At 54.4% G+C, this 26,207-nt stretch overlaps 1 protein-coding gene across 4 annotated transcripts in view; it reads left to right on the top strand.

Moving 5' to 3' along the window:
* Positions 1-26,207, top strand: part of EPHB2 (EPH receptor B2) — a 128,788-nt gene that overhangs the window by 64,785 nt on the left and 37,796 nt on the right. For all 4 annotated transcript variants that reach the window (XM_064730794.1, XM_064730792.1, XM_064730793.1 and 1 more), the window contains exons 4-5: positions 19,715-19,870; positions 20,734-21,069. In XM_064730794.1, coding sequence (XP_064586864.1) covers positions 19,715-19,870; positions 20,734-21,069 — 492 coding nt within the window. The remainder of the gene's footprint in view (positions 1-19,714; positions 19,871-20,733; positions 21,070-26,207) is intronic.

Here is a 26,207-nt window from a genome sequence, read left to right as displayed (position 1 = left end):
GGTGACAGCTGAGCCCTCAACACTGTGACTGTCACCGGGCACAGGGGCACTCTTGTGTCCCCATGACCCTGCTGGGGCTGTGGGGCAGCCAGGCCCTGGGCCTAGGGTGACACCAGGCAACCAGGGAGTTCCCAGGGGCTGAAGTCAGCAGTGGGGTGCAGTGGGGTGCATGGTACCCATGGCCCATGCTGCGCTGTGAGTGGGAGCAGGCTGAGAGCTCCTGGTGAGCTCCCTGGGCCCCCTCTGTGCTCCTGCAGCCCTGTGTGAGCTCCCATCAGCCTCTGGTATCCCTACAGCCTGTGTGTTACCCCTACAGCCTGTGTGTATCCATACAATCTGTGTGTTATCCCTACATCCCTGTGTGTGTTATCCCTACAGCCTGTGTGTGTATCCCTACAGCCTCTGTGTATCCCTACACCCTGTGTGCATCCCTACATCCCTGTGTGTGTTATCCCTATAAAACCTGTGTGTATCCACACAACCTGTGTGATACACAAACAGAGGTATCACCCTATTTGTGATACCCCTATAACTTGTGTGTGTTACCCCTACACCCTGTGTGTGTTATCCCTACACCCCTGTGTGTTATCCCTACAACCTGTGTTTATCCATACAATCTGTGTGATATCTCTACATCCCTGTGTGTGTTATCCCTACAGGCTGTGTGTGTTACCCCTACAACCTGTGTTTATCCATACAACCTGTGTGATATCCCTACACCCCTGTGTGTGTTATCTCTACATCCCTGTGTGTGTATCCCTACAACCTGTGTGTATCCTTACAACCTGTGTGATATCTCTACATCTCTGTGTGTGTTATCTCTACAGTCTGTGTTACCCCTACACCTGTGTGTTACCCCTACAACCTGTGTTTATCCATACAACCTGTGTGATATCCCTACACCCCTGTGTGTGTTATCTCTACATCCCTGTGTGTGTATCCCTACAGCCTCTGCTTCCTACACCGTGTGTGCTCTCTTCACCCCTGTGTGTTATCCCTACAGTGTGTGTGTTTCCCATAAGCTGTCTGTGCTTCCTACTACCTGTGTGTGCCCATACAGCCCTGCTGTGCCCCCAAACAGCCCTGCTGTGCCCCAAACAGCCCTGCTGTGCCCCCAAACAGCCCTACTGTGCCCCCATACAGCCCTGCTGTGCCCAAACAGCCCTGCTGTGCCCATACTGCTCTGCTGTGCCCATACAGCCCTGCTGTGCCCAAACAACCCTGCTGTGCCCAAACAACCCTGCTGTGCCCCATACAGCCCTGCTGTGCCCCCAAACAGCCCTGCTGTGCCCCAAACAGCCCTGCTGTGCCCCATACAGTCACCATGTGTGCTCTCTACAACCATGTAGGGAGTTCCTACAACCACTTGTAGAGTTCCTACAACTGTGAGTGGAGTTCCTATAACCATGTGTAGAGTCCTTACAACCATGTGTAGAGTTCTTAGAGGTGTGTGGAGCTCCTACAACCATGTGTAGTGTTCTTACAATCGTGTGTGGAGTTCCTACAGCCATGTGTAGAGTTCCTACAACTGTGAGTGAAGTTCCTACAGCCATGTGTAGAGTTCCTACAACCATGTGTATTGTTCTTACCGCTGTGTGTGGAGTTCCTACAACCATGTGTAGAGTTCCTACAACCATGTGTATTGTTCTTACAGCTGTGTGTGGAGTTCCTATAACCATGTGTAGAGTTCTTACAGGTGTGTGGAGTTCCTACAACCGTGTGTAGAGTTCTCACAGCTGTGTGTGGTTCCTACAAGCACGTGTGCAGTTCCTGCAGCCTGTTCTCTCAGCTCCCTGTGCCCTTTGTGTCCCTGGAGCCCTGTGCCTGCTCAGCCCGAGTGCTGTGGCTCCTGCAGCCCTGCTGTGCCCCACACATGCCCTGTGTTCTCTCCTGTTGTTCCTGTAGCCCTCCCTGGAGCTCCAGCTGAGCTCCCTGCACTCCTCAGTGTGCTCCCCACCAAGGATCTCTGCGGTTTTCCAGTCTCCTTCAGGTTTCTCTTTGTGTCTCAGCTGTGGCCACGATTGGATCATGTCCAGGGAAGGGAATGGAGTGAGGAAGGGGCTGGAGTACAGGAACAGCTGAGGGAGCTGGGAAAGGGGGCTCAGCCTGGAGAAAAGGAGGCTCAGGAGGGACCTCCCTGACAGGAGGGGACAGCCAGGGGGTCAGGCTCTGCTCCCAGGGAACATTTCCTCTTCCCAGGAGGAGAGGAGATGGCCTCAGACTGCTCTGGGGGAAATTCAGGGTAGATATTGGAAAAATTCCTTCTTGATAAGGGTGATCATGCATTGGCACAGGCTGCCCAGGGCAGTGGTGAAGTCACCACCCCTGGAAGTGCTCAAAAGCACGTGGATGTGGCACCTGGGGACGTGGGGACAGGGGCTGGTGTGAACATGGCAGATCCAGGCTGACAGCTGGACTCAATGACCTTAGAGGGCTTTTCCAACCTGAACAATTCCACAGTTCTGTCTCCTTTGCAGGGTGTAGGATGAGGAGAAACAAGGTCTGTCCATCTTGTGGAGGTCAGTGGGTGCCAGTTTTAGGGACTGCTGTGCTGGGTGCTGGGCACCACTGTGTTCCTCGACAGTGGCACGGGGATGGTGTCCATGAGGGCCATGGCCAGTGCTCACAGGGGTGTCCTGCTGTGCCTGGGGGTGTGGGGGGCACCCCTGGCCATGGGGCCCAGCCTGGGGACAGCACATGGGTGGCTGTGTCTCTGTGCTGGCTGGTGGTGGGGTCTTTCTGTTGGTGGTGGTGGGGGTTTCAGTGGTGTGGGGTGACACTGTTATGGTACTGGGGGTCTCTCTGTTGATGGTGGTGGGGGTCTCAGTGGTGTGGGGTGACAGTGTTGATGGTGGTGGGGTGACACTGTTGATGGTGGTGAGGGTCTCTGTTGATGGTGGTGAGGGTCTCTGTTGGTGGTGGTGGGGGTCTCAGTGGTGTGGGGTGCCAGTGTTGATGGTGGTGGGGTCTCTCTGTTGATGGTTGTGGGGGTCTCTTTTGGTGGTGGTGGGGTCTCAGTGGTGTGGGGTGCCACTGACAGTGTCCCTGCAGGGTGGTGATAAGGCAGGACGTGCCCCTGGAGGAGGTGACCGAGTGATCCCGTGTGCTCTGCTGCACGTGAAGCCCAGGAGATCAGCAGTTCATATTTCTGTACTGAACAGGGAGCTGACATTAATGAACAGCTAATTAACATCACAGGGCTTGATGGTTGCAGTGTCAGCGTCCCTAATTAGTCTCGCACTAATCTGCTTTAATTAACTGTCCCTGTCGTGGTTTTAATTTAATTTTCAGCTCTAGACCAGCGAGAGCAGTCCTGGGAGCATCTGGGTTCCAGTACCATGGCCCTGCTCGTGCTGGGATGGGCTGGGGGGCAGTGGGGGCCAGCACAGGGCCCTGCTGCCCCCCAGGGATGAGCAGTGCCCAGGGCACAGCCCCAGCCAGGCTCTGGGGGCTGCATGGGGCTGGGGGACACCAGGAGCTGCCTGCAGCCCTGGGCTGTGCTGCTCTGTGCATGCCGCCTGCTCTGAGGGGTGTGATCCCTGCTCTGGGCACAGGGAGGGGCAGGGACAGCTGTGCCTGCTTGGATTTGCTTCTCATTGCCCGGAGGGACCAGTCAGAGAATCCCAGAGTGGTCTGGGTTGGGAGGGACCTTAAAGCCCATCCCAATCCATCCCCTGCCATCCATGGGCAGGGACACCTTCCTGATCTAAACCTTGTTTGAACAGCTCCAGGGAAGGTGAATCCACCACTGCCCAGGGCAGCCTGGTCCAGTACCCTTTCCATGAAGAAATTTTTCCCAATCTCCAATCTAAACCTTCCTTGGCATGACCTGATGCCATTTCCTCTTGTCCCATCACTTGTTACTGGGAGAAGAGTCCAGCCCCTGCCTTACAACCACTCCTTACAAGCAGTTGTTGGGAACAGTGAGGTCCTCCCCTACTAATAAGGCAATTCCTTGTTAACATCCCTGCACTGCAGCACGTTCCTGCTGGGATGAAGGATGAGGATGTGTCAGGTTGGCAGTTCCAGGGGTTTGCACTCTGCTGGGGAGGATTCCAGCAGGAGAGGGCTGGGATGTGCATCCCCTGCTCCAGCCTGGCTCTGCTCTCCTCTCTCTGCTCCAGTCCCACATCCTTCATCAATCACAGCTCCAACCTTCCCAAACAGCAGTGCCTCCCCACGGGCCCTTCTCGGGCCTGGGTTAATCTGTGTGAGCAAGTGGGGCCTTGCAATGGAGCTGGCACTTGGCAGCGTCCCAGGGAGCTGTGCAGGGCTGGGCTGGGCTGGCCCAGCTGGATTAGGGGGGCTCTGCCATCTGTCCTGCTCCCAGCCCTGCCTGGAACTGCTCCAGGAGCCTCGTGCTTTGAAGAAAACCCTTCTCCAACCACAGCCCCTCTTCCAAATAGCCCAGCTGCTGCAGTGAGGCAGAGTGGCTGCCATCCCCTGCTCCTCTCTGCCTCCCCTGCTCCTCTCTGCCATCCCTGCTCCTCTCTGCCTTCCCTGCTCTGCTGCCTCCCCTGCTCTGCAGACAGAGCAAATCCTGGGTGAGCCCCAGACGTGCCATGGGCTCTGGGAGTGGCACCTTGGGGAGATGCAGTGAAGGTCCTGGAGAACTGCTGGGACCCCTCTTAGCCAAGTGAGCTTGGTGCTTGGGCAGTGTGAGGGTTCAGAAGCCCAAACCTCTCTGTGCTGTCACACAGCTGCAGAGGGAAGTTGTTGGTTGTGCCTGTGCAAGTTCTCACATCACATCCAGGCCTGACCCAGGATGGTGGACACTCTCTGCCTTCAAAGGATCCCAAAATGGTTTGGGTGGGAAAGGACCTTAAAATCCCTCATCCCGTGCCACCCCTGCCATGGGCAGGGACACCTTCCACTATCCCAGGCTGCTCCCAGCCCCATCCAGCCTGGCCTTGGGCACTGCCAGGGATCCAGGGGCAGCCCCAGCTGCTCTGGGCACCCTGTGCCAGGGCCTGCCCACTCTCACAGGGAACAATTCCTGCCCAATATCCCATTCAGCCCTGCCCTCTGGCAGTAGAAGCTATTCCCTGTGTCCTGTCCCTCCATCCCCTGTCCCCAGTGCCTTTCCAGCTCTCCTGGAGCCCCTTTAGGCCCTGGCAGGGGCTCTGAGCTCTCCCTGGAGCCTTCTCCTCTCCAGGTAAGCACCGCCAGCTCTCCCAGCCTGGCTCCAGGGCAGAGGGGCTCCAGCCCTTGCAGCATCACTGCAGAAGCTCCACATCCTTCCTGTGCTGAGGAGTCCAGAGGCAGCATTTAGTGGTGTCTCAGCAGAGCAGAGCAGAGCAGAGCAGAGGGTCCTCTCCATCTGAGATCCATTGCTGCAGCTCCATGCTGGGCTCACACTCAGCCTGGGCTCTGCAGCCCCCTCTGTGTTTCCCATCCTGCTTTCTCTGTGGCACACAATGCCAACACCACGTTGTGTAAAACACGACTGGGAGGATGCTCTGAGTGTCTGAGTCCACCCTGCAGAGCCAAACACCACCAAGAAAATGTATCAGGGGACTTTATTTCAAGTCACTTGTTCTACTTTTCACCCGTGGCAGTGGTGCCATCACCTTGGCCAGGAGAGCTGAGCACCTCCTGCCCTTGGAGATCCTTGGGCATGGTGTGGTTTTTGTGTCTGCTTCCCCTTGGAGATCCCTTGGGCACGGAGTGATCCCTTGGGCACGGAGTGATTTTGTGTGTGCTTCCCCTGCCCTTGGAGATCCTGGGCATGGAGTGATCCCTGTGTCTGCTTCCCCAGAGTGGCCTCACAAGGCTGGGCTGCATCAGCACCAGCAGCCACACCACGGAGTTTCCTTGGCTGAGCCTTAAAGCTCTTGGGTCCCAGTTATCTAATCCTGCTCTGGGAGCCCAGAGCTGATATTCCTCCTACTTCAGGAGGAATGGAAAATTTTAGGCAAGTGTTGTTTATGAAAGAATCCCTCTCCATGCACACACCATGTGATTAAATATCCCTTTCCTTCTGTGGCACAGTGGATGATTTTCCCATATTTTGGGGATAGGCCCATCTCTTGACTTTGGCTTCATTTTTTTTGTGTTCTTGATTTCCATCTTGTTGCTGTTAATCTTAAGGGCCCAGTTCTTTCCACTGCTTTTACCAACTGCTGTATTTTCTGCTGACTAATTTAAAGCCACTGCTACCAGTTCATGACTTTTTAAGATGCATTTTTACTCCTTCACTGTCATTTTTGCTTCAGAATTAATTTTTATTGTAAAAATATGAATTGCCTTTTTCCTGGGGGCAGCAGCAACTTTATTTGAGGCTATTTTGGTTATTATTCACAGAGGTTCATTTGTACTCTCTGTCCTTGATGGCCTTGCTGGCATCTCTGGGAACCTGTTCTGTGCTGGGGCTGGCAGCAGGGAGAGCCCTGGAAATCTGGGGAGCAGGGAAGAGGCTGATTTACAGAGTTACTCTGGTTTACAGAGTTGTAAGTGCACAGAGGCAAGGTGGGTTCAGCTTTCCCACAGCTGACACCAACCAGCATCTCCCAACCTTCTCTTTGAGCAACCTCACATCTTTGGCAGCTCAAGTTCCTTGCACTGCCTTCCAGTGGGAGTAGGAAAGTCTGGGAGTTTGGAAGTATGAAATCTGGTGGAAGAAAGCTTTCAGATGTGGAAGGTGCATTTTGATGGATGCAGGCAAAACTCACCCAAATAATGGGAATTATGAGCTGTTGAAAATTGCCTCTTCCCATCTGTTTTCTGGCATGCTTGGCTCTCAGATCCCTCCATTAAGCACTGCTCCTGATGGATTTGGAGAGATAATTATTTGCTGATGTTTTTCCCTCATCAGAGCATCCTTTTAGAGAAAGTTATCAGTGGAATGGGGGCCTGGGGACCGAGGGCTCAGCCTCCTCCCTCTGATGTTGATCCCTCACAGCCCTCAGTGCTGCACGAGCACCACAGCCCAATGACACATGGAGTGCACAGGGAATGCAGACAGTGGGAATTGCTCCTGGGTGTTTGTTCAGCCATGAATTGTGGCAGTCATTACACTCATACAACACAGGGAGGCTTTATAAAAGATTTCCTAGGAAATAATGTCTAAAATCCCTGCTTTGGCTTTCCTTAGTGCATGTCCCTGGCACAGGGTGATCCTGACACGGCCATGCTGGTGCTTCTCAGGAGCAGGATGGTTCAAGCTGCTCTTTGGGAGGAGTTGCAGGTGACAGTGGTTTCCTCAGGCTTCATTGTACAGCCCCCCATCTTATTTCCTGTTTCCTGTCAAAAATTCATGTGCTGATTACAGGGATTTGTCTTCCTTCCATGGACTTCCTTGGTCAAGGGCTTGGAGCACAAGTCTCATGAGGAGAGGCTGAGGGAGCTGGGCAGGGGCTCAGCCTGGAGCAAAGGAGGCTCAGGGGGCCCTTGTGGCTCTGCACAGCCCCTGACAGGAGGGGACAGCCCAGGGGTCGGGCTGTGCTCAGGGAACAGGGACAGGACAAGGGGAAATGGCCTCAAGTTGTGCTAAGGGAGGTTGATGTTGGATATTAGGGAAAATTTCTTCACAGAAAGGGTGATCAGACGTTGGCACAGACTGCCCAGGGTAGTGGTGGAATCACCAACCCCTGGAATTGTTCAGTGGATCTGTGGATGTGGGCCTTGAGGGTGGCCCTGGCAGTGCTGGGTTGACACTTGGCCTCGAGGATCTCAGGAGGCTTTTCCAGCCTAACTGATCCCAGCCATGAGAGGCCTGTTTCAGTGCAGCCCCAGCTTTTTGGGCAGACCAGATGCCTGCAGACACAGAGATTTTGGGTAACCCTTGCAGTTCACTTTGCAGGAACAAGCAGAGTGTTCCAGTTTCAGCTCAGTGCCGATGGAGCTGCTGCAGCTCAGGTTGCTGGGGAAGCCCTGCAAACGTCTGAGCAACACAAGTGAGGCTGTTGGGACGTGAGGGAATCGAGGTGGCAGGGCCAGATGGAGCTGTGGAGCAGAGCTGCAGTCTCAGGCTGGCACTGCAGTCCCTGAGCCCTGGTGGTGACAGCTCCAAGGGCTCTGCTCTGGGGAAGGGACCTCTCTCCAACTGGGATTGCTTTAGCAAAGGGAAAAGGGAGTTTATTCCCAGTCTGCTCCTACAGACAATTCCTGGACCTTGAGAAGTGGCAGCTCAGTTGGTTGTAGGCAGCTGGAGTGCCAGAAAAGCAGCTCAGTTCCCAGGGAGGGGCTGTGACCACCTCTGAGGATGTGGATCCCTGTGTGCTGGTCCCTCCTTCCAGTACTTGACCTCCCTCATGGTGAAAAACGTTCTTGTGTCAAGCTGGAATTTTCCATGTGCCAGCTGGAGTGTTGCCCTCCTTCTGAGGTCTGGCTCCACCTTCCTTTCACCCTGCAGGCAGCAGCAAGGTCTCTCCTTGCCTTCTCTTTTCCAGGCTCACATCCATCCTCAGCCCCTCCTTGCCCACCATGTGCTCCAGCAGCCTGGAGCCTTCCCTGGATCCTTCCTTGTGCTGGGGAGCCCAGACTGGAGCAGCTCTTCATTGCCAGTGCACTTGGGAGCTTTTGTTTGAGGAAGGTTGGCTCTCCTTGGGTTTTGCCTTTCAAAGGTCTCTATGAGGGCGTTTTGGGAAGCACAGGTGGGCAGTGTATGCCCTCCCCAGCTGCCTCCCCACAGCTTCTCTGCCCACTGCAGGCCAGCAAGGAAAGGTTCTGTGAGCTCCCCCAGTGATTTCATTCACCATAATGCCCATTTTTAATCTCTCTTCTACCAGTTCCACTCAGCACCAAGGGCTGACAGAGAGCAGTGCTGTCATCTGGAAAGTGGCTGCTGGCACCAAACCAACTGGCACTTTGAACTTGTCCCAACTGGGTGCTAAGGAGCATTAAAATGTGCTGATTGAACGTGCCCACTTCCATTCCAAGAGTTCCTGGCCATCCCCAGCTCCACCTGGAAAGCTGCTGGTGCCCTGGGAAGGGCACCTGGAGGGGTGTGCAGGGCACTGCTGGAGATGGGGAGGGGAGTGTGGGGTGTGAGGGCTGCTGGTGCTGTGTCAGAACTCAGCGCATCCCTCTGGGTGTCCAGAGTTGCCAGGACCCCGCTGTGGGGCTCAGAGACCCTGGCACACAGCCCAGAACACCTGGGGATTTGATTGTGACCCCTGGAGAAAGTTGCCAGCTTTGTATGAGGACATCAAAGTCACACAGGTTTTAATAGTGTAATAATAAAATGATCACAGGGTGAAAATGGAGATTTTAGGATTTTTGTTATGGGGACAAGATGGAGGAACTTGGGCATGTCCAGCCTTTCTTCTTCTTCTTCTTCTTGGTCTCCATTTTCTGCAGTGATGTTGGCACTTTGGGATTGGTTTAGAGTAGAAGCTCACTGTCTAACACAGGTGATAGGTATTGGGAATTAAGTGTAAATATGTTATAGGTAGTTTGTAGTATAAAAGGACAACACAGAGTGCCTGTGGCTGCCCTGCTGAGCAGACCTTGGCTGGGCAGAAAGAGAATTTTATAGATAAGAATTAATAAACAACCTCAAGACCAAAAGCTGAAGAGCTCTGTCTCATTCTTCAGCCATGCGGGCCAAAACAGAGACAGAAACAGAGACACCCTGCACATCTCGGGGCAGCAATTAACAACTAAAACCTGAGAGTGCTGGGGGAAGTCAAGGCAGAGCAGCTTGGGAATAGTGCCAATGGCTGCACCCTGGACTGGGGCTGCTGGGTCAGCTGGGGATTCCTTCAGAGACCCCATCTCAGGCTCTGGAACTGCTCCTCCAACATCTGAGACAGGGGAGGGCAGGCGAGACAGCCACAAGCAGTGAGCAGCTCCAGCTACAGGCAGTGAGCAGCCCCAGGTACAAACAGTGAGCAGCTCCAGCTACAAGCAGTGAGCAGCCCCAGGTACAAGCAGTGAGCAGCCCCAGAGGCACTGGGGTACCTGGGGTGGAGGCACAGATGGGTCCTGGCGCTGCTCCTGGCTCTGCTCACTCCTGGCACTGTGCCTGCTCCGTGCCAGCCTGACTCTGCTCCTGGGGCTCTGTGCTGTCCCCAGCAGCCCCACAGTGCTGGGGGTGTCATTCCACACTGGCCCAGCACCAGCAGGGCTGGGCACGCTCGAAGGGCTTTTGTCCAGGAAAAGCTCCCTTTTTGCTTTCCTGTTTCCTTCAGGATTAAAGTCACTCTCCTTGGGCTGGAACCAGGGAATGTTTGTCAAGTTTACGAGGGCTTTTAGAGAGGCTTTTAGAAAGAACATCCTATCCCTTCTTTTATAGGGCTGAGATAAGATTATCTTTGTTTTAACACCAATTAAAGCAGGAAGGGTTTATAGGATTAGGGGGTTTCCATCAGTGCAACTTTGATGTCACCACTTGCCTGCTTGGTTTGTTCCTTTCCCTGGTTAAATCCCTGGGAAGTGTTCCTGGGATGGTTAACGTGGCCTCCCTCCCGAGGCACAGCTCTCCCAGGCAGAAGCTTTGGGAAACAATTAAACAAGACCAAACAAAGTAACAAAATATGAAGGTCCTAAATTCTTCAGGGGACCTCTTGGAGAAAGCTGGCTCAGAATAGTCACTGTGGGAGTCTGCAGTGCTTCAGTGTTTACATCAAGAGAAAGGATGTGCTGCTGGCCTGAGCAGCATGTTTAAAATAAAAATATAAAAGTGTAGACTCCCAGGATGGTTTGGGTTGGAATGGACCTTAAACTCATCACATTCCACCCCTGCCACAGGCAGGGACACCTGGACACCTTCCACTGTCCCAGGCTGCTTCCAGCCCCATCCAGCTTGACCTTGGGCACTGCCAGGGATCCAGGGGCAGCCACAGCTGCTCTGAGCACCCTGTGCCAGGCCCTGCCCACCCATCTAACCCTGCTCTCTGACAGCTCTCTGAAGCCATTCCCTGTGTCCTGTCCCTCCATCCCTTGTTCCCTGTCCCTCTCCAGCTCTCCTGGAGCCCCTTCAGGCCCTGGCAGGGGCTCTGAGCTCTCCCTGGAGCCTTCTCCTCTCCAGGTGAATCCCCCCAGCTCTCCCAGCCTGGCTCTGGAAGGGCTTCAGCCCTCAGAGCTTCTCTTAGTCGTTCTCTGGACTCCCCCAGCAGCTGCAAGTCCTTCCTGTGATGAAAGCAGTGCCCCAGTGCTCCATGCAGGCCACCCCAGGGTTCCCAGCAATGCTGCTGTCCAGCCCCTGGAGCTCTGGTTCCTTCTGTGTGTGCCAAGGCACCCAGACAAGGTTTGGAGGCTGGCACTGTGCAGGCTCCTGCTGCCCCCATGCCTGGCACTGGGGCTGCTCCTGGGCAGCATCACCTGGCATTCCTGGGCTGGGAATGTCCTGCTTCAGGAGAGCACTGAGCTGCTGAGCTTGGCCTTGGGGCAGCTGCATCCTGAGCTGCTCTTCAGGTGTCTGCACGAGGCAGGAGCCTGCAGGCACCTGCTGCCCCCAGCACCGTGTCCTGGGCTCTGAACTCACTGCCTGCTTTCAGCTCCCCTGGAGGCCTCTGGAGGTGTGCAGAGAGCTGAGCTCCTGGGCTGCAGCCACCCTGAGCTGCAGCAGCATGAGGGACACACAGATCCATTCTCCCTGGGACAGAACCAGAGAATCAGGAAATCATTAAGGTTGGAAAAGCTCTCTAGGACTGAATCCAGCCATTAACCCAGCACTAACCCTGTCCCCAGCTGCACACTCGTGTTTTTAGAGCACTTCCAAGGATGGTGACTCCACCACTGCACTGGGCAGCCTGTGCCAATACCTGACCATATTTTCCATGACAAAATTTTCCTTAATATTCATTCCAAACCTCCTCTGGTACAATTTGAAGCTGTTTCCTCTTGTTCTTTTGCTTTATTCCTGTGAGAGGAGACTGACCCCAAACAGGGACAGGGAAGTCCTCTCCCCTTGTGTGTGGATGGCCCTGACAGGATAAATGCTGGGTTATGGTCTTCTCCATCTGTACTCTGATGATATTGGCAACATCCCAGTCCCACATGCTTAGGCAGGGACAGAAAACTTTACATTTCTCTTTAAGAACTGTGACAGGCTGGGGAGGCTGAACCAGGCTGAGGGGCAGGTAAGAAATTCCAGGCATTTCTCTGTGACAGGGAGTCCCATCAGCTCTGATGGATGTGCCCTCCCCCAGCAGGACTGGGGACTCCAGGTGTGCTGCCCACAGGTGTGCTGGGCTCACCAGATGCCTGAACTCGGGAGCAGTGCTGGAAGGGAGTGACCTTGTGAACCCTGGGAACTGCAGGGGGAATTTGCTGGGAAGCCCCGGTACAAAGCCTGTCCCAGGTGAGAGCTCAGCTCTGCTGCTGGAGCACAGCACTGGGAGAGAGCTGCCAGGGCTGGGATCAGGCTGCTCCTGCCCAGGGCTGGGAATGCTCTCAGGAGAGCAGGGAGCTGCACCTGCCAGGATTTGGTGGGCCACAAGCACTGTTGGTTTGTCCCATGGTGTGCAAAGGCTGCACCCTTGATCCTTGGCCCTTGGCCTGGGTCTGTGGAGCTTTGGGCCCAGGACAGTCTGCCCAGAGGTCAGGGGGTGTTTGCCCCTTGCAGTCTCGGGAGTTTTGCTGTTAATTGCTGCCCCCAGATGTGCAGGGTGTCTCTGCTTCGGCCCGCGCGTCCGAAGAACGAGTCTGGACTCTTCAGTTTTCGGTCTTGAGGTTGTTTATTAATTCTTATCTATAAAATTTTCCTCCTGCCCACCCGAGGTCTGCTCAGCAGGGCAGCCACAGGCACTCTGACCACCCCTGGGGCAGTGTTGTCTCTTTATACTAGAAACTGCATATAACATATTTACACTGAATTCCCAATACCTATCACCTGTGTTAGACAGTGCACTTCTATTCTAAACCAATCCCAAAGTGCCAACATCACTGCAGAAGATGGAGGTAGAGAAGAAGAAGAAAGACTAGACACACCCAAGTCCCTCCATCGCGTCCCCATAACCCCATTCCAAAAATCCCAAAATCTACCTTTTGACCCTGTGATAATTTTATTATTATACTATTTAAACTTCTGTGACTTCCAGGTCCTCATACAAAGCTGGCAACTTTCTCCAGGGGTCACAATCACATCCCCAGGTGTTCTGGGCTGTGTGCCAGGGTCTCTGAGCCCCCCGGCGGGGTCCTGGCAACTCTGGACACCCAGAGGGATGCACTGAGTTCCGAATTTGCAAGACCTTCCAATGTGGTCTGTTTTGGGAAGCTTCCAGAGCAGGGCATCACTCTGCCCTGCCCTGTCCTCTCCAAAGCTCTGTGACACCCCTGAGGACAGCACTGAGGTCCTGTCCCAGCCCCACACTGTCCCAGCACTGCCCCTCTGCCTGGGGACCGAGGCACACAGGAGATGATGCTGAGAACAAGGTGTGAGCTCCTAAAGTGCCAGGAGCTGTGCACAGGCAGGGCGCATGTGGGAGTCTTGGCAGGGCACTTTGAGGGAGTTGTGTCTGAGGGAGCCTGGGATGGAGCTGGGGGCAGCTGGGGTGGCTGGTGGGGAGCATTGCTGCAGGGGCAGCTGGGGTTTGGAGTGCTGGCACCTCCAGCTGTGAGGCCAGAGCACCTGTGGGCAGGTGATGGGACAGGTGATGTCCTAGGGATGCTGGTGAGGTGCAGGGTGTTGGCCCAGTCAGTGGGGATGAGTCTGTAGGCCAGGAGGATGCTACACAGCTTGTCCTGTCTTGCTTCCATTCCCATCCCATTGAGAACGATGAGGTTAAACAGGAACATTTGCATTGGGACCATTCCCTTTATTGACAATTCTGTAATCCACATCCTGGAGGTTCCCCTCCAGTTAATCTCATTTAACCCTGTTTTCCCTCCTGTATTTCCCTCCCCTGCTCTCCAAATGCTGTCAGAGCTGTTGGCAGTGACAGCACCTGGCAATGGCATTAATTGCTTATCTGAGGATGAGGTAACAGAGCAGGCTGCTAATTGAATTTATCCCTCAGGAAGCAGGAGGACCCATGTGGCCCCTGGCACCTGCAGGTCCCAGCTCCTCACTCCTTCCCAGCTGCAGCAGCTCCAGGATCCAGGGTGTCACCACTGCCTCCCCAAGGCCCAGCTGAGTCCCCTTCCCTTCCTCTGCAGCCTGGGGACACAGGGGGGGTGGCAGTGGATCCAAAGGCTCTGTGGCTGCTTTGGCTTGTCCAAAGGCTCCCTCTCACTGAGAGCACAAACCCTATCGGCTGAGGGACAGGGGACAGGAACAAGCAGAGGAGGGGAATATTTACAAGTGAGACAAAGTGATTCCTGTTTGAATGCAGGATTGAAAACAAGGGTCAAGGTGCAAGGGACAGAATGGAGCAGAATATGGGAAAAGCGACAATGTCATTGCAGCAGCCGCCTCATCTTCCAAGCAGGGTATGGTTGATGAAAGGAAAAGGAAGAAATTCAGAACTGGTTAGACATAATAGTTCTGCACAGAACATCATAAATGGCTTTAAACTGGAGCAGAGTAGATTTAGATGGGATGTTGGGAAGGAATTGTTCCCTGTGAGGGTGGGCAGGCCCTGGCACAGGGTGCCCATAGGAGCTGTGGCTGCCCCATCCATGTCAGTGTCCAAGGCCGGGTTGGACAGGGCTTGGAGCAGCCTGGGATAGTGGAAGGTGATTGAACCTGAGATGAGCTTTAAGGTCCCTTCCAACCCAAACCCTCCTGCCTTTCCATGATTCCATGAAATGCCCCACACACCATGGAGAGCAGAGAGCCAGAAGTGCTGGTCAGGCAGGGTCTGGGGTCTCATGTCCAATGTCTGTTTGCACTGGGGGTGCCACCAGCATGAGCTCAAGGCAGCCATGCAATTGGGTTCAATCTACCCCAAAGAGGGAACTCTACCACCCCTCTCCCAGGTCAGCACCATTTTTTGGAGAAGTAGCTTTTCACAATGTCCTGTCTGAACCTGTGGTCCTTGTCCTGTGTGGCAGAGTCTGGCACCCTGAGAAGTGTCTGAGCCTATCTTCAGCAGGTGCAGTTAGATCCCCCCTTACCCCAGTATCCCCAGTTACCCCATCCAGCTCTTCTCACCTCTCCCATGCCCTGTTCCCTAGGGTGACCCTCTTGGTGACTCTCCACTGGACTCTCCTGCTCCTCCATATCACCCCTGAACTGGGCAATCCTAGCCTAACCATGGCAGCATCCCCATGCCTGGCAAGGGAAGGGAAAACACCTCCCCCAGTGTCCTGGCCGTGCTCCTCCTGGCTTGGCCCAGGGCATTGTTTTCCTCATTCCCCATAAGAGCCTCTCTGTGGGACTCATTTTGTGTGGGGTCAGAGTGGGAGCAGCACTGTGCTGTGGGGCCAAGGCACCCCCCTAGGGTTTGTGGGGTGATGAGGTGGCAGCAGGGAGGGCTGTGGGGCCGGGACCCCAAGAGCAAGGAGGAGGAATCCCAAAGGCATGGAGAGGGACACCACAGCCCCAGAGGAGCAGCCCTGGGCCCTGCAGCAGCAGCAGGGAAGCTGCAGAGCCAGCCCCCAGCCCTGGCCCCGAGGGAGAGAGGAGCCAGGGGGAGATAAGGCTGGGGATTTAAGGCTCCTGGCAGATCCTGACAGCCAGGGCTGCCTGGCTTCCATCAGCCTTTAAAAATGCCTCTCTGGAGTTCAGGGATCCTTGCTGCCAGCAGAAACAGGGCCAGGCAGAGGGGCTGAGAAGAATCCTTCCTCCCTCAGAGCCCTCAGCATGGGCTGAAGGTGCCATTTTAGGAACTTTTATTGCAGGAGGGAGCTGCTTGCTCAGAGCTGTTTCCAGGAGGGGCCTGGGGTAGACTCTGAAGGCCAGGGCAGTTTGGGATGCAGGAGAGCCTCGCTGGAGCCTGCCCAGCTCACACTGGACTAATTAAACACTTGGTTAGAGAGAGGCAGTAAGACATGAAGGAGCAGGGAACCCCTGTGTGGCCCCTCCTGCACATTTGGACAAAAGCTTTCCCTGCTGAGCTGCCCTGGGACAGGAGGGCTGGAAGCTTGGTGCCAGCAGCAGAGGTGGCTCTGCCTCCCACATCCTGGTGTGGTCCTCTGCAGGAGGGCAGGATCCTCTGTGGGGCCTTCCCATGGCATTCCCTTCCCTTCAGGAGCTGGACACCATGATTCTTGTGGGTCTCCTCCATCTCAGTGTATTCTGTGATTCCCAAAGAACATGGCTTCCCAGGCACAAGCAGCTTTCCATGCCCTGGGAGGGAGGGAGGGAGTGAGTGAGTGAGTGAGTGAGTGAGTGAGTGAGTGAGTGAGTGAGTGAGTGAGAAACAAGGAGCCCCAGTGCTCCTCAGCACCCCAGCCAGTGCTCCAGGCTGCCTCCAGGGCTGGACCCCAGCAGGGCAGCCAGCCATGGGGCTGTGAAAGGTGCCTGTGAGCCCTGTTAGCTCCATCACTGCTGGAGGTGGGGAAACTGCTGCAGTGATGGGGCCAGAGCCACTGGCACCGAAATCACCCCCCAGGGATCAAGGATGCTTGGATAAAGTAGAAATTTCTGTGCTTTCACTGTTTCATTTCCCTCTTTGCAAGCAGGAATTCCTATGGATGTCCTTGCTGCAAGCCTCAGGAAAAGCAGCAATGTCCCAAAGCTGCTGTCACCTCCCAGGGCAGAAAGCTGGGGTGTCCTCATGTCTGTGTCAGGCTGGGCATGAGGAAAAGGTTCCTCCCCCAGAGGGTGCTGGCACTGCCCAGGCTCCCCAGGAATGGGCACAGCCCCGAGGCTGCCACAGCAGCATTTGTTCAAGGCTCTCAGGGAGGTACAGGGTGGGATTGCTGGGGTGTCTGTGCAGGGCCAGGAGCTGGGCTGGAGGATCCCTGTGGGTCCCTCCCAGCTCAGGATATTCCATGATTCTGTGATGCTTCCAGCACATGGTGAGAACATTCCCATTGTTCATGCAGGAGAGGTTTCAGCCCCCGTGTGAAGATTTTACTTTTGATTTGGTGTTTATTCTGGAAACAAAAAATTCCTAAAGAAAATCTGTTTTCTCACCCAACGGAAGACTTAGAGAGAGCAGAACAGTTTTGAAGACAATGTTCATTTATTTTACTTCTGGAAGTTGTCATTACTGGAGAAAAATAAATCAATAGAAAAAAGGACTTTGCATCAAATTTCAGTGATTTTCCTGTCTTTACACATGATTTCAGAACATTTAACTTTGGAGAAGTTCTGATTTTTTCAGGATTATTTTACCCATGTGGGACCGGCTGGGGAGGAAGGGACTTGTCCAAACTCCTGGCTGTGTTTTGGTGGCTCATGCAAAGAGTTTCAGTGTCCCAGCTCAGCATTTTTGAGGAACAACCACTGAGCCTCAGTTTTTATCCCTCTCCAGCCATTGACCTGTGCCAGGGCCAGTGTGGGGAATGTTTTTATCCCTTGGAGCAGTCACTACACTCCACAGCCTGGGCACTTTTTGGATGTCTCTCTGTCTTGATGCAGAAGAAGCATTATAGGAAAGTATCTATTTTTAAAATAAACCTCAGGAAGGTGAAAGAGGCCCCTGTCTGAAACTATCCTTGCTGGAATGACCCTGCATTTCACCTGGGCTGTCAGATGAGAGCAATTTTATCTCTTGGTCTTTTGTGTGTCTCAAATATTGGTATTAGTGCGGGAAGCCTGTTATCATGTCCCCATCGCTTCTGGGGAATGCAGAGCTGCCCAGCCATCACCTCTCCCAACAGCTTAACACCCTCTGAGATGGGCTGGTCCCGAGGGAAGGGGGTCAGCAATGGAGTGGAGCAGGTGAGGGATCGATGGAAAGATCCAGGAACGTGAGGAGGATCCTGGTACTCAACAGCTCCTTTGGCCATGAGAGGAAGGAGGGATGGAGCAAGCAGGAGGGCTGATGGAATTTCTCTGTAGAGCTTTTCTCATTGGAAACTCAGGCTAATTCTGGAGGAAAGGAGATGGCAACTGAAGAATCCAACCTTCTTTTTTTCCTTTTTTTCCCAAATAAGAAAGAGCTACTTCTTAGCAATGGCTCTTGCTGACAGCAATCCCAGTGAATGTTTGTCCCAGGCTGTTTTCTGGTCTGCCCCATTCCTGGGAGCCTTGGCAGGTGACTGAAGGAGAAGTTTGTTAAACTTGTTTCAGCACAGGAACCACCTGCCTCCCCCCAGGCTTTTCAGGCTGTGTAAGAATTAAAAGGAACAGAAAGTCACAACAGGAGGAACCACAGAGGAACGGTCTGAGCTGAGCCTTTCCTTGGGCACTGGTGATCCTGGGCTTGGACGGGACTTTGTGGTGTTGAAAGCTTTTATCCATGAGTGCTGGGTCACAATGTGGTCCAGCCTTCACCACTGTCTGCTGTGGGCACCACACACCTCTGTGCCCCTCTCACCCGCCCTCTGGGGCTGGACACACGTGGGGTTGAGTGGCTGCTGCTTGTGGAGCATCTTCCTCACCTGTGAGGGGCTCAGAGCCTGGAGGGAGAGCCCAGCCCTCTGCTACTGCTCAGCAGAACCAACAATTTATTTGTAATATTGAGTCATAAATCCTTAAGGTTGGGAATGTCCCATAGGATCATCAGCCCAGCACTGCCATGTCCCCAGGTGCCACATCTACAACGTCATGAAAACAAAACTCTGTGGGGAGTTGCAAAAGGACCCTGTGAGACAATGTGACCAGGGAGTGAGAAGGCAATTGGAATTCAAAAGAATTGAGGTGATACAAATGGGAGAAAACAACCCCAGGTTCATGGGATGGTGCAATCACAGAATGGTTTGGGTTTGGAGGTGCCTTAAAGAACATCTGCCATGGGGCGTCTTTGGTAGATCAATTCACACACAAATGCACAGAGATGAGCTCACAACTCAGATCCTGGGGCTTTCACAGTCACTGGTTAAAAAATAATGTGGGCATGGCTGAATAAAGAGAATAACACAGTGAATGGTGTTATGCAGTGTGGGGCATGACAGGGATTTGGACAACTCTAGAGGTCATGGACAAGGCAGATGGTGATTGAGTATCCATCAGCAATGGAAATGTGGGATGGCATCAAGAATGGCAGCTTGGTTTGGAAGCAGAGAGCAGCAGTTTCTTCCTGCAGTGTGTGGTTACAGCACAGGGCTCTTTAGGGGTAAAACAGGTGCAGGACATTTGTAGGGAATAAAAAACTGAGTGGCTAACGTGGAGAAACACCCATGCGGGGTATTGAGTGCAAGGAGCTGCATCTCAGAAGGGAGCGCGGAAGTGTTGTGGGCAACACAACATGGTAGTTCATACCCTGCTCCTTGGGTGGTCATGGAATCATGGAATATCCTGACTTGGAAGAGACCCACAGGGATCAAATCCAACCCTTGACCCTGCACAGACACCCCAACAATCCCACCCTGTGTGTCCCTGGACAGTGTCCAAAGGCTCCTGGAGCTCTGGCAGGGCTGTGCCCATTCCCTGGGAGCCTGGGCAGCGCCAGCATCCTCTGGGGGAGAATCTTTCCTCATATCCAGCCTAAATCCCTCTGACAGTCGCTGTTGGGGGAGGATTCTGGTGTCCATGGTCTGACCTGGTACAGCCACTGACATCTTATGTGGCAGTGGCTAAAAATTCCCTCTGCACTCCTACAGTCCCTGTTCTGCACTCGTGGTTGGGGAACAGGGACAGAGGTGTCTGTGTGGGGACCCATCTCTGCAGGTGCCTCCTCAGGGCCTTCCCAACAGCTGCTCCTTCTCTGTGGTGCCCACCTGCAGTTGTCAGGATTTCCTTTGCACTCTGCAGAGCCCCAGGAATGGTTTGGGCAGCTCCAGGCATCCCCCCAGCCCCCTTCTAAGTGCTCACCACTGGTCTCTTCTCTTCCAGGCTGCCCCTCAGGAACATTCAAGGCCAGCCAGGGGGATGAAGGGTGCGTCCACTGCCCCATCAACAGCCGGACAACCTCGGAAGGGGCCACAAACTGCGTGTGCCGGAATGGATATTACCGGGCAGACGCCGACCCTGTGGACATGCCGTGCACCAGTATGTGGGGCTGGGCAGCTGGGAGGGACCAGTGGTGGGGAAAGGACATGGCACTCAGTCAGAGCACTGAGGGATGCTTGACAAGATGTCTGTCCCAGTGGGGTTTTGGGGGCACTGTACAAACTAACTGGTAAATTTTGCCAGGATTTTCACACAATCAAATTAGCCTGGGGTAAGAGGACTGGTTTCATTCCCCCCCTTTGCTTTGATGTCCAGCTTGCTGCACACATCCCTGACACCAGGAGAAGTAGGGATTTATTAAGAGGTCTCAGATAGATCCACCTTGGGCAGCACAACCCAAAATGGCAACAAAAATGGATGACAGGTCATGGGGTTTCACACTTTTATATGTTTTGGTCCATTTGCATCTTGGAGCTAATTGTCCAATCACAGCTTTAGCCCATGCAGTCCCATCCTTCTTGTTTTCTCTCTTCAGCCCATGTTGTTTATGCTTTTGGGTCTGAGATCTGGATCAGCTGTCCTTGGTCGCCAGCTAGACCAGGAACTGTTTTATCTACCTACTCTGTGAAGAGAGCTCACCATCCCCAAATATGAAGCCCAGACTTACACACTAAAGCAGAATATAATCTGAAAAATGTAAAAGCTAAAACCTGAGGCATCAGGAGTGGGCAGGGTCCCTGGGCAGTGCTGGCTGAGCCCCTGTGGGCTGGGAGCCCCTGTGGGCTGAACCCCTGTGGGCTGAGAGCCCCTGTGGGCTGAACTCCTGTGGGCTGGGGGCCCCTGTGGGCTGAACCCCTGTGGGCTGGGAGCCTCTGTGGGCTCAGCTCACGCAGAGTCCTGTCCAGGGATGGGGAGGAGGAGAGGTGCAGCTGCTCACACCTTCCTGTGTGCTCCCTTTGCAGCCATCCCGTCCGCCCCGCAGGCCGTGATCTCCAGCGTGAACGAGACGTCGCTGATGCTGGAGTGGAGCCCCCCGCGGGACTCGGGGGGCCGCGAGGACCTGGTGTACAACATCATCTGCAAGAGCTGCGGGGCCGGCCGTGGGGCCTGCACGCGCTGCGGGGACAACGTGCAGTTCGCCCCGCGCCAGCTGGGCCTCACTGAGCCCCGCATCTACATCAGCGACCTGCTGGCCCACACCCAGTACACCTTCGAGATCCAGGCCGTCAACGGCGTCACGGACCAGAGCCCCTTCTCCCCGCAGTTTGCCTCCGTGAACATCACCACCAACCAGGCCGGTAAGGCCCTGTGCCCCTCCCTCAGAGCTCCCACTCCAGGGTGGGGTGGGATGGGGGATGCCCTGTGAAGGCTGAGCTAGAACACAGAGCTAAGGAATAGAGGAGGGATTTATTAAGAGGTCTCAAATAGATCCACCTTGGGCAGCACAACCCGAAATGGCAACAAAAATGGTTGACTGGTCACAGAATCTCACACTTTTGGTCCATTTGCATCTTGGAGCTAATTGTCAGCTTTAGCCCATGAAGTCCATCCTTCTTGTTTTCTCTCTTCAGCCCACATAATTTATGCTCTTGTGCCTGAGATCTGAATCAGCTGTCCTTGGGTCCCCAGCTAGAGCAGGAATACCTATTCTGTGAAGAGACCTCACCATGCCCTAATATGAAGCCCAGATCCACACACTAAAGCAGAATAGAATCTGAAAAATATAAAAGCTAAAACCTGAAGTATCAGGGGTGGGCAGTGTCCCTGGTCTGGCTGGGTCCCTGTGGGCTGGAAGGGGACAAGAGTGGGGTGAAGTGTTGCTTATTCCATGATGTTGGTGGTGATGAATGCCTGGCAATTCCTGAGTGAATCCCAAGCCCTGGGTGTCAAAATATCCCTTATTTCAGTGAAAAGCTGCAGCGTGCCCCAAGGCAGAGCTGCCTCCCCATCGTGGCAGCAGAACAGCTGGTGGCACTGTCCCCTGGTGTCACAGCATCACTCTCCAGCACTGGGTGTGGCTGGGCCTGAGGCTGTTGCCTCCAAGCATCATTGCAGGCACCATGAGAGTGTTGCAGACACACTCCTGGTTCCTGGGGAGGGAAAGGGAAGGTGAGGTGTCTCCAGCATTTTGCTGGGAGCTGCAGTCCCTGCTTGGACTGTAGAGAGAGCCAGGACAGACTGAGAAAGCAAAGGAGAGCTGCACAGGAGAGGGGCTGGGAGATGAATATTTGGGATAACAGTCTGGGAATCTGCTCCAGTTCCTGTGCCACTGCAGAGTCACCTGGTGAAGCAGCTGAAGAACAGAGCTGGGAGGGTTTCAGTGGGGTCCCCAGCTCTGTTCAGGGTGGCTTTGCTGGGGGAGGGATGGTCAGAGTGGCTGGTAGTGCTGCTCCCAGGAGGGTGCCCCTGGCAGCTGTGCTGGTGGCAGGAGCCCCACGGAGCTGCTGGCCAGGGGCTGCCTTCCCAGCCCACCTGGAGCCATCTGGAGCTGGGCACAGCCGGGGCTGGGGCTTGGCTGAATGGGATCGAGGTGGAAGGATGCCAGTGAGGCACAGCCCTGCAGGAGAGCAGGAGAGATTCTGGTCCCTCTGAAGTGCCCTGGACACTTCCTGACCCCCAGGGCTGAATTTGGCAGCCGTGGGTGAATCACCTGGAGGCCATGGTGTGTCCTGGCTGCCAGGGGTGGTGCGTGGGGTAAAACAGCAGAAGGGCAAGTGGACATCACTTGGGCATCACTTCCAGAGTGTGAGGACAGAGGGAACCTGCAGAAATGCCTGGGGGAATTATTATGGTGCCCTCTGATGTGGAGTTAGCTCGGGAGTGGGGCCAGGGTGTTTTTGAAGCCCTGGAGGCAGGTCTGACACAGGCTGGGCCATGGTTTGGCTCCAAGCAGAGACAGGGCTTCCCCAAGGAGAGGGGAATGGGTCTGGATGACCAGCTTCCTTTACCTGATGGAGACGGGGTGGCTGAAATGCTGCCTGGAGCTGGGAAGGGGCTCTGCACCCTCCCACTGTGGTCCTATACTATGAATTAATCATTTAATGCTCATATTTCATACTTGCATTTCTCTGCTGTGCTTGAACCTTCATGGATCACCCGTGGCTGCTCCCACCTGAGCAAAACCAGCGAGCTGAGTGGAAGACAAATCTTTTTCAGTCCCCTGCATCCTCCTCCTTGTGTTTCCCTGGTTTGACACTCCTTTATTATCAGGGCTCACACTTCTCAGCCTGTGTGATGTCTCTCTTAATGTATCTATTCATTAGCACTAAACACTAACTGTCTGCTTGCTAATTCCTCTGTAATTAGAGGCTCTGGATTCTTCTGCTTACACTCGCACCGGCACTGCCTGGCAGCCTTGATGTAGATCATTAGCAGTTGGTAACAGAAGCTGCAGACACAAAGGCAGAGCTGGGACAGGAGAATGGGGGGTGCTGGGGGAGAGGAGAGGGAGCAGAGGGAGGATGAGCCTCCCTCTGCCTTGGCTCTGGATGGAGGAGCCAGCTGGGGCTGCATTGTTGGATGTGTGATGGGGTTGTGCTCCTACCACAGCTGGACAAAGTAAAGTGCCCACCACCCCTCGGGGTCCTGCAGCCCTGCAGGAAGCAAGGAAAATCCCCCTGGTTCCCCAAGGGACACAGGGTGAGTGCTGGGGACCCTCTGTGCTGCAGGACTGAGGAGAGATGCCTCATCACCAGCAGCATCCAGAACCTTCAGGTGTCACCAGTTCTTCAGCACTCACATTTTATAAGGGCATGGAGTGCCAGGACAAGGGAGGATGGCTCCCCCTGCCAGAGGACAGGGTTGGATGGAATATGGGGAAGGAATTCTTCCCTGGGAGGGTGAGGAGGCCCTGGCACAGGTTGCCCAGAGAAGCTGTAGTTGTCCCATTCCTGGAATTGCCCAAAACCATGTTGGATGTGGCTTGGAGCACCCTGGGATAGTAGAAGCTGTCCCAGCCCATGGCAAGGAGTGATGAGCTTTTGGCCTTGCAGTCCAAACCATTCTGGGATCTCAGGAGAAATCTCCTGTGAGAGTAAGGAAACATCCCCTCTAGAGCAGCCAGAGGGAAGGAAGGTCCTGAGTGTGGCCAGGTGGGTGACACATGCTGGGTGATGGGTGGCCATCATCCCATGGCCATGACCCCTTCCAGCAAATCCCCATGAACATGATCCTCCTGCCTTCCTGGGCAATGCCTTCTGGCACCTCTGAGCCCAGGCTGGGTTTTCTCTCTGCTCTTCTCAGCAGGCTCCCCTCAAGCTCCAGCTCCACCAGTGCATCTGCAGCTCACCTGCACTGCTGCTCCTCACACCCTGCAGCTGAGCAGTACCTCATCCCCAAAGCCCAGCATCCCTTCAGGAGGGAAATCCAGGACTGTCCATGTGCTCAGTCCTGTCTGCAGGGACCATGACAGAGCCTGGGTGCCACCAAAAGTCCTTTCCCAGCCATTCCTCAACAAATGCTCTGTGCCAAGAGGGTGGCTGAGAGCTGTGCCAGCATCCCAAGGGGTCAAGGAGCTGAGCCCAGGGCTCTGGATAACAACACTTGACTAATTGAGAGCCTTGCCAGGCACCAGCTCTTGCTGGCAGCCCCTGACTACAAATTTGTGGCCTTTCTTTGGGGAGTGGGGAGAGTCTTGGTGCTGTGAGGGTTGGCAGGCTCTGCCCACACCATGGACAGGCTGAGTGCCCTGGGAAAGCTGAAGGAAAGGGCTCCATGGTCAGGGATGAGTTAATAGCAGTGGGAAGGGCACTTGTTGGTAACTGGCTGCTGTGACCTGAGGAGAGAGGAAGAAGCCTTGGGCTCTGGAGTATCCAGAGAGAAATTCAAGACCTCCCAGTGGTGGGGATAAGAGAGCATCCAGGCTCTTGGGAATGTGTCCCTTTTGTGAGCAACTCTTGTCACAAGGGATAAGGAGGGAGGATTAGTGCTGATGTCAGAGGCTCTTGGCTGCAAACAGAGCCACAGAGAGCCATAAAGAGCCCTTACAGAGGGACTACAAGGAGTGTGTGTGAAGGAAATCAATCCACTGTCCTGATAAACCCATCAGGATGATTTCTCCCCCTCTACAGATCCAGAAAAGTTGTTATGATTATTTGCATTATTATTCTGGGTGGCATTTTCCAGCAGTATGTCATGACATGGTGATGTGGGTTAGTGGACAAAGTGGCATTCAGTCAAAGGCTGGGCTTGATGATCTTGGAGGTTTTTCCCAACCTTCCGTGATTCTCCAGGTCTCTTGGCCAGGAAGATGTGCAGCTCACAGCCCTGCCCCAAGTGCATGCCAGGCATCAGAAGGGTTTGAATTTCAGTGGCTGGCACAGCCCAGGTCAGGTCCCAGCCCCACAGGGTCTTTTGGGGAGGGCTGTCCCCACAGGCCTTGGGGGAGCCCCTGAGCTCAAGGACAGGTGGCCACGGTCCAAAGTGAGGACATGGCCCATGGCCCTGCTCTGCTGGGGTCTCCTAGCTCTGGACTGAGCCCAGCCTGATCCTGCTACAAACCTTGAGGAGTTCATCCATGGTGATGGAGCATGGGTGAGACACATCCCAGGCTGTGCAGAAAGGAGGGGTTTCCCCCTCACCTTCAAGCAAAACAATTCCCTTGCAGCCACGGCCCTGGAGCTCTGCTGGCAGAGGCAGCTGGGGCACAGAGAGGTCGGGGAGCAGGTGAGGTGAAGGGGTGGGGTGGGCAGGACCAGACCTTCTCAGCAGCCATCCCAGCCTGCTGTTTGCTTGTCACATCAGTGATGCTGCTGGCTAGACAGGGACAGGAGGCTTGTACTGCCTGGGGCACAGGGAGCCTTGCTTTTATCTTCTCACTTTCAGTGTGTGTCAGAGGATGTGTCTGGCTCCCTGCTTGTGAGGGAGGCACAGGAGAGCCTGTGCTGCTCTGGACATGAGCAGGAGCAGTGGCTCCTCCTGTTCTCTCTCGTGCCGCTCAGCTGGGCCCTGCTGCAGCCAGGAGTTCATGTCTGTGAAACCAAACCTGGGAAAGTGCAGAAATTACCTCAAAGGGCTGGAATGAGCTTTCCAGAGCTTCAAAGCTCTGAGTCTTTGTTTATCATAGAATCCCAGAATGATTTGGGTTGGAAGGGACTTTAAAGATTACCCAGTCCCACCCCCTGCCATGGGCAGGGACACCTTCCACTAGCACAGGTTGCTCCAAGCCCCATCCAAGCTGGCCTTGAACTTCAACAAGATTTCGACACTCCTGTTTCTTCCAGATAAAAGGCAGGAAGTTGTAACATTTGAGTATCTCAGATTCCTCATCCAACTTCCCACTTACAGCAGGGCTGCTGCCAGCAGTACATAAGCAAAGTCATGGCTTTGGGTAGACAGTTGTTGGTTATCCCCAAAGGCAGAGCTCTCCCCATGTCCCACATCTGCACCACCCTCCTGGGGAGGGAACTTCTTCCAATGGCCAACCTGACCCTCCCAA

This window comes from Zonotrichia leucophrys, chromosome 21 (genome assembly GCF_028769735.1).
Source record: "Zonotrichia leucophrys gambelii isolate GWCS_2022_RI chromosome 21, RI_Zleu_2.0, whole genome shotgun sequence".
Lineage (NCBI taxonomy): Eukaryota > Metazoa > Chordata > Aves > Passeriformes > Passerellidae > Zonotrichia > Zonotrichia leucophrys.
Note: the sequence above shows the minus strand (reverse complement) of the source record. Positions and strands in the feature narration are given on the sequence as shown.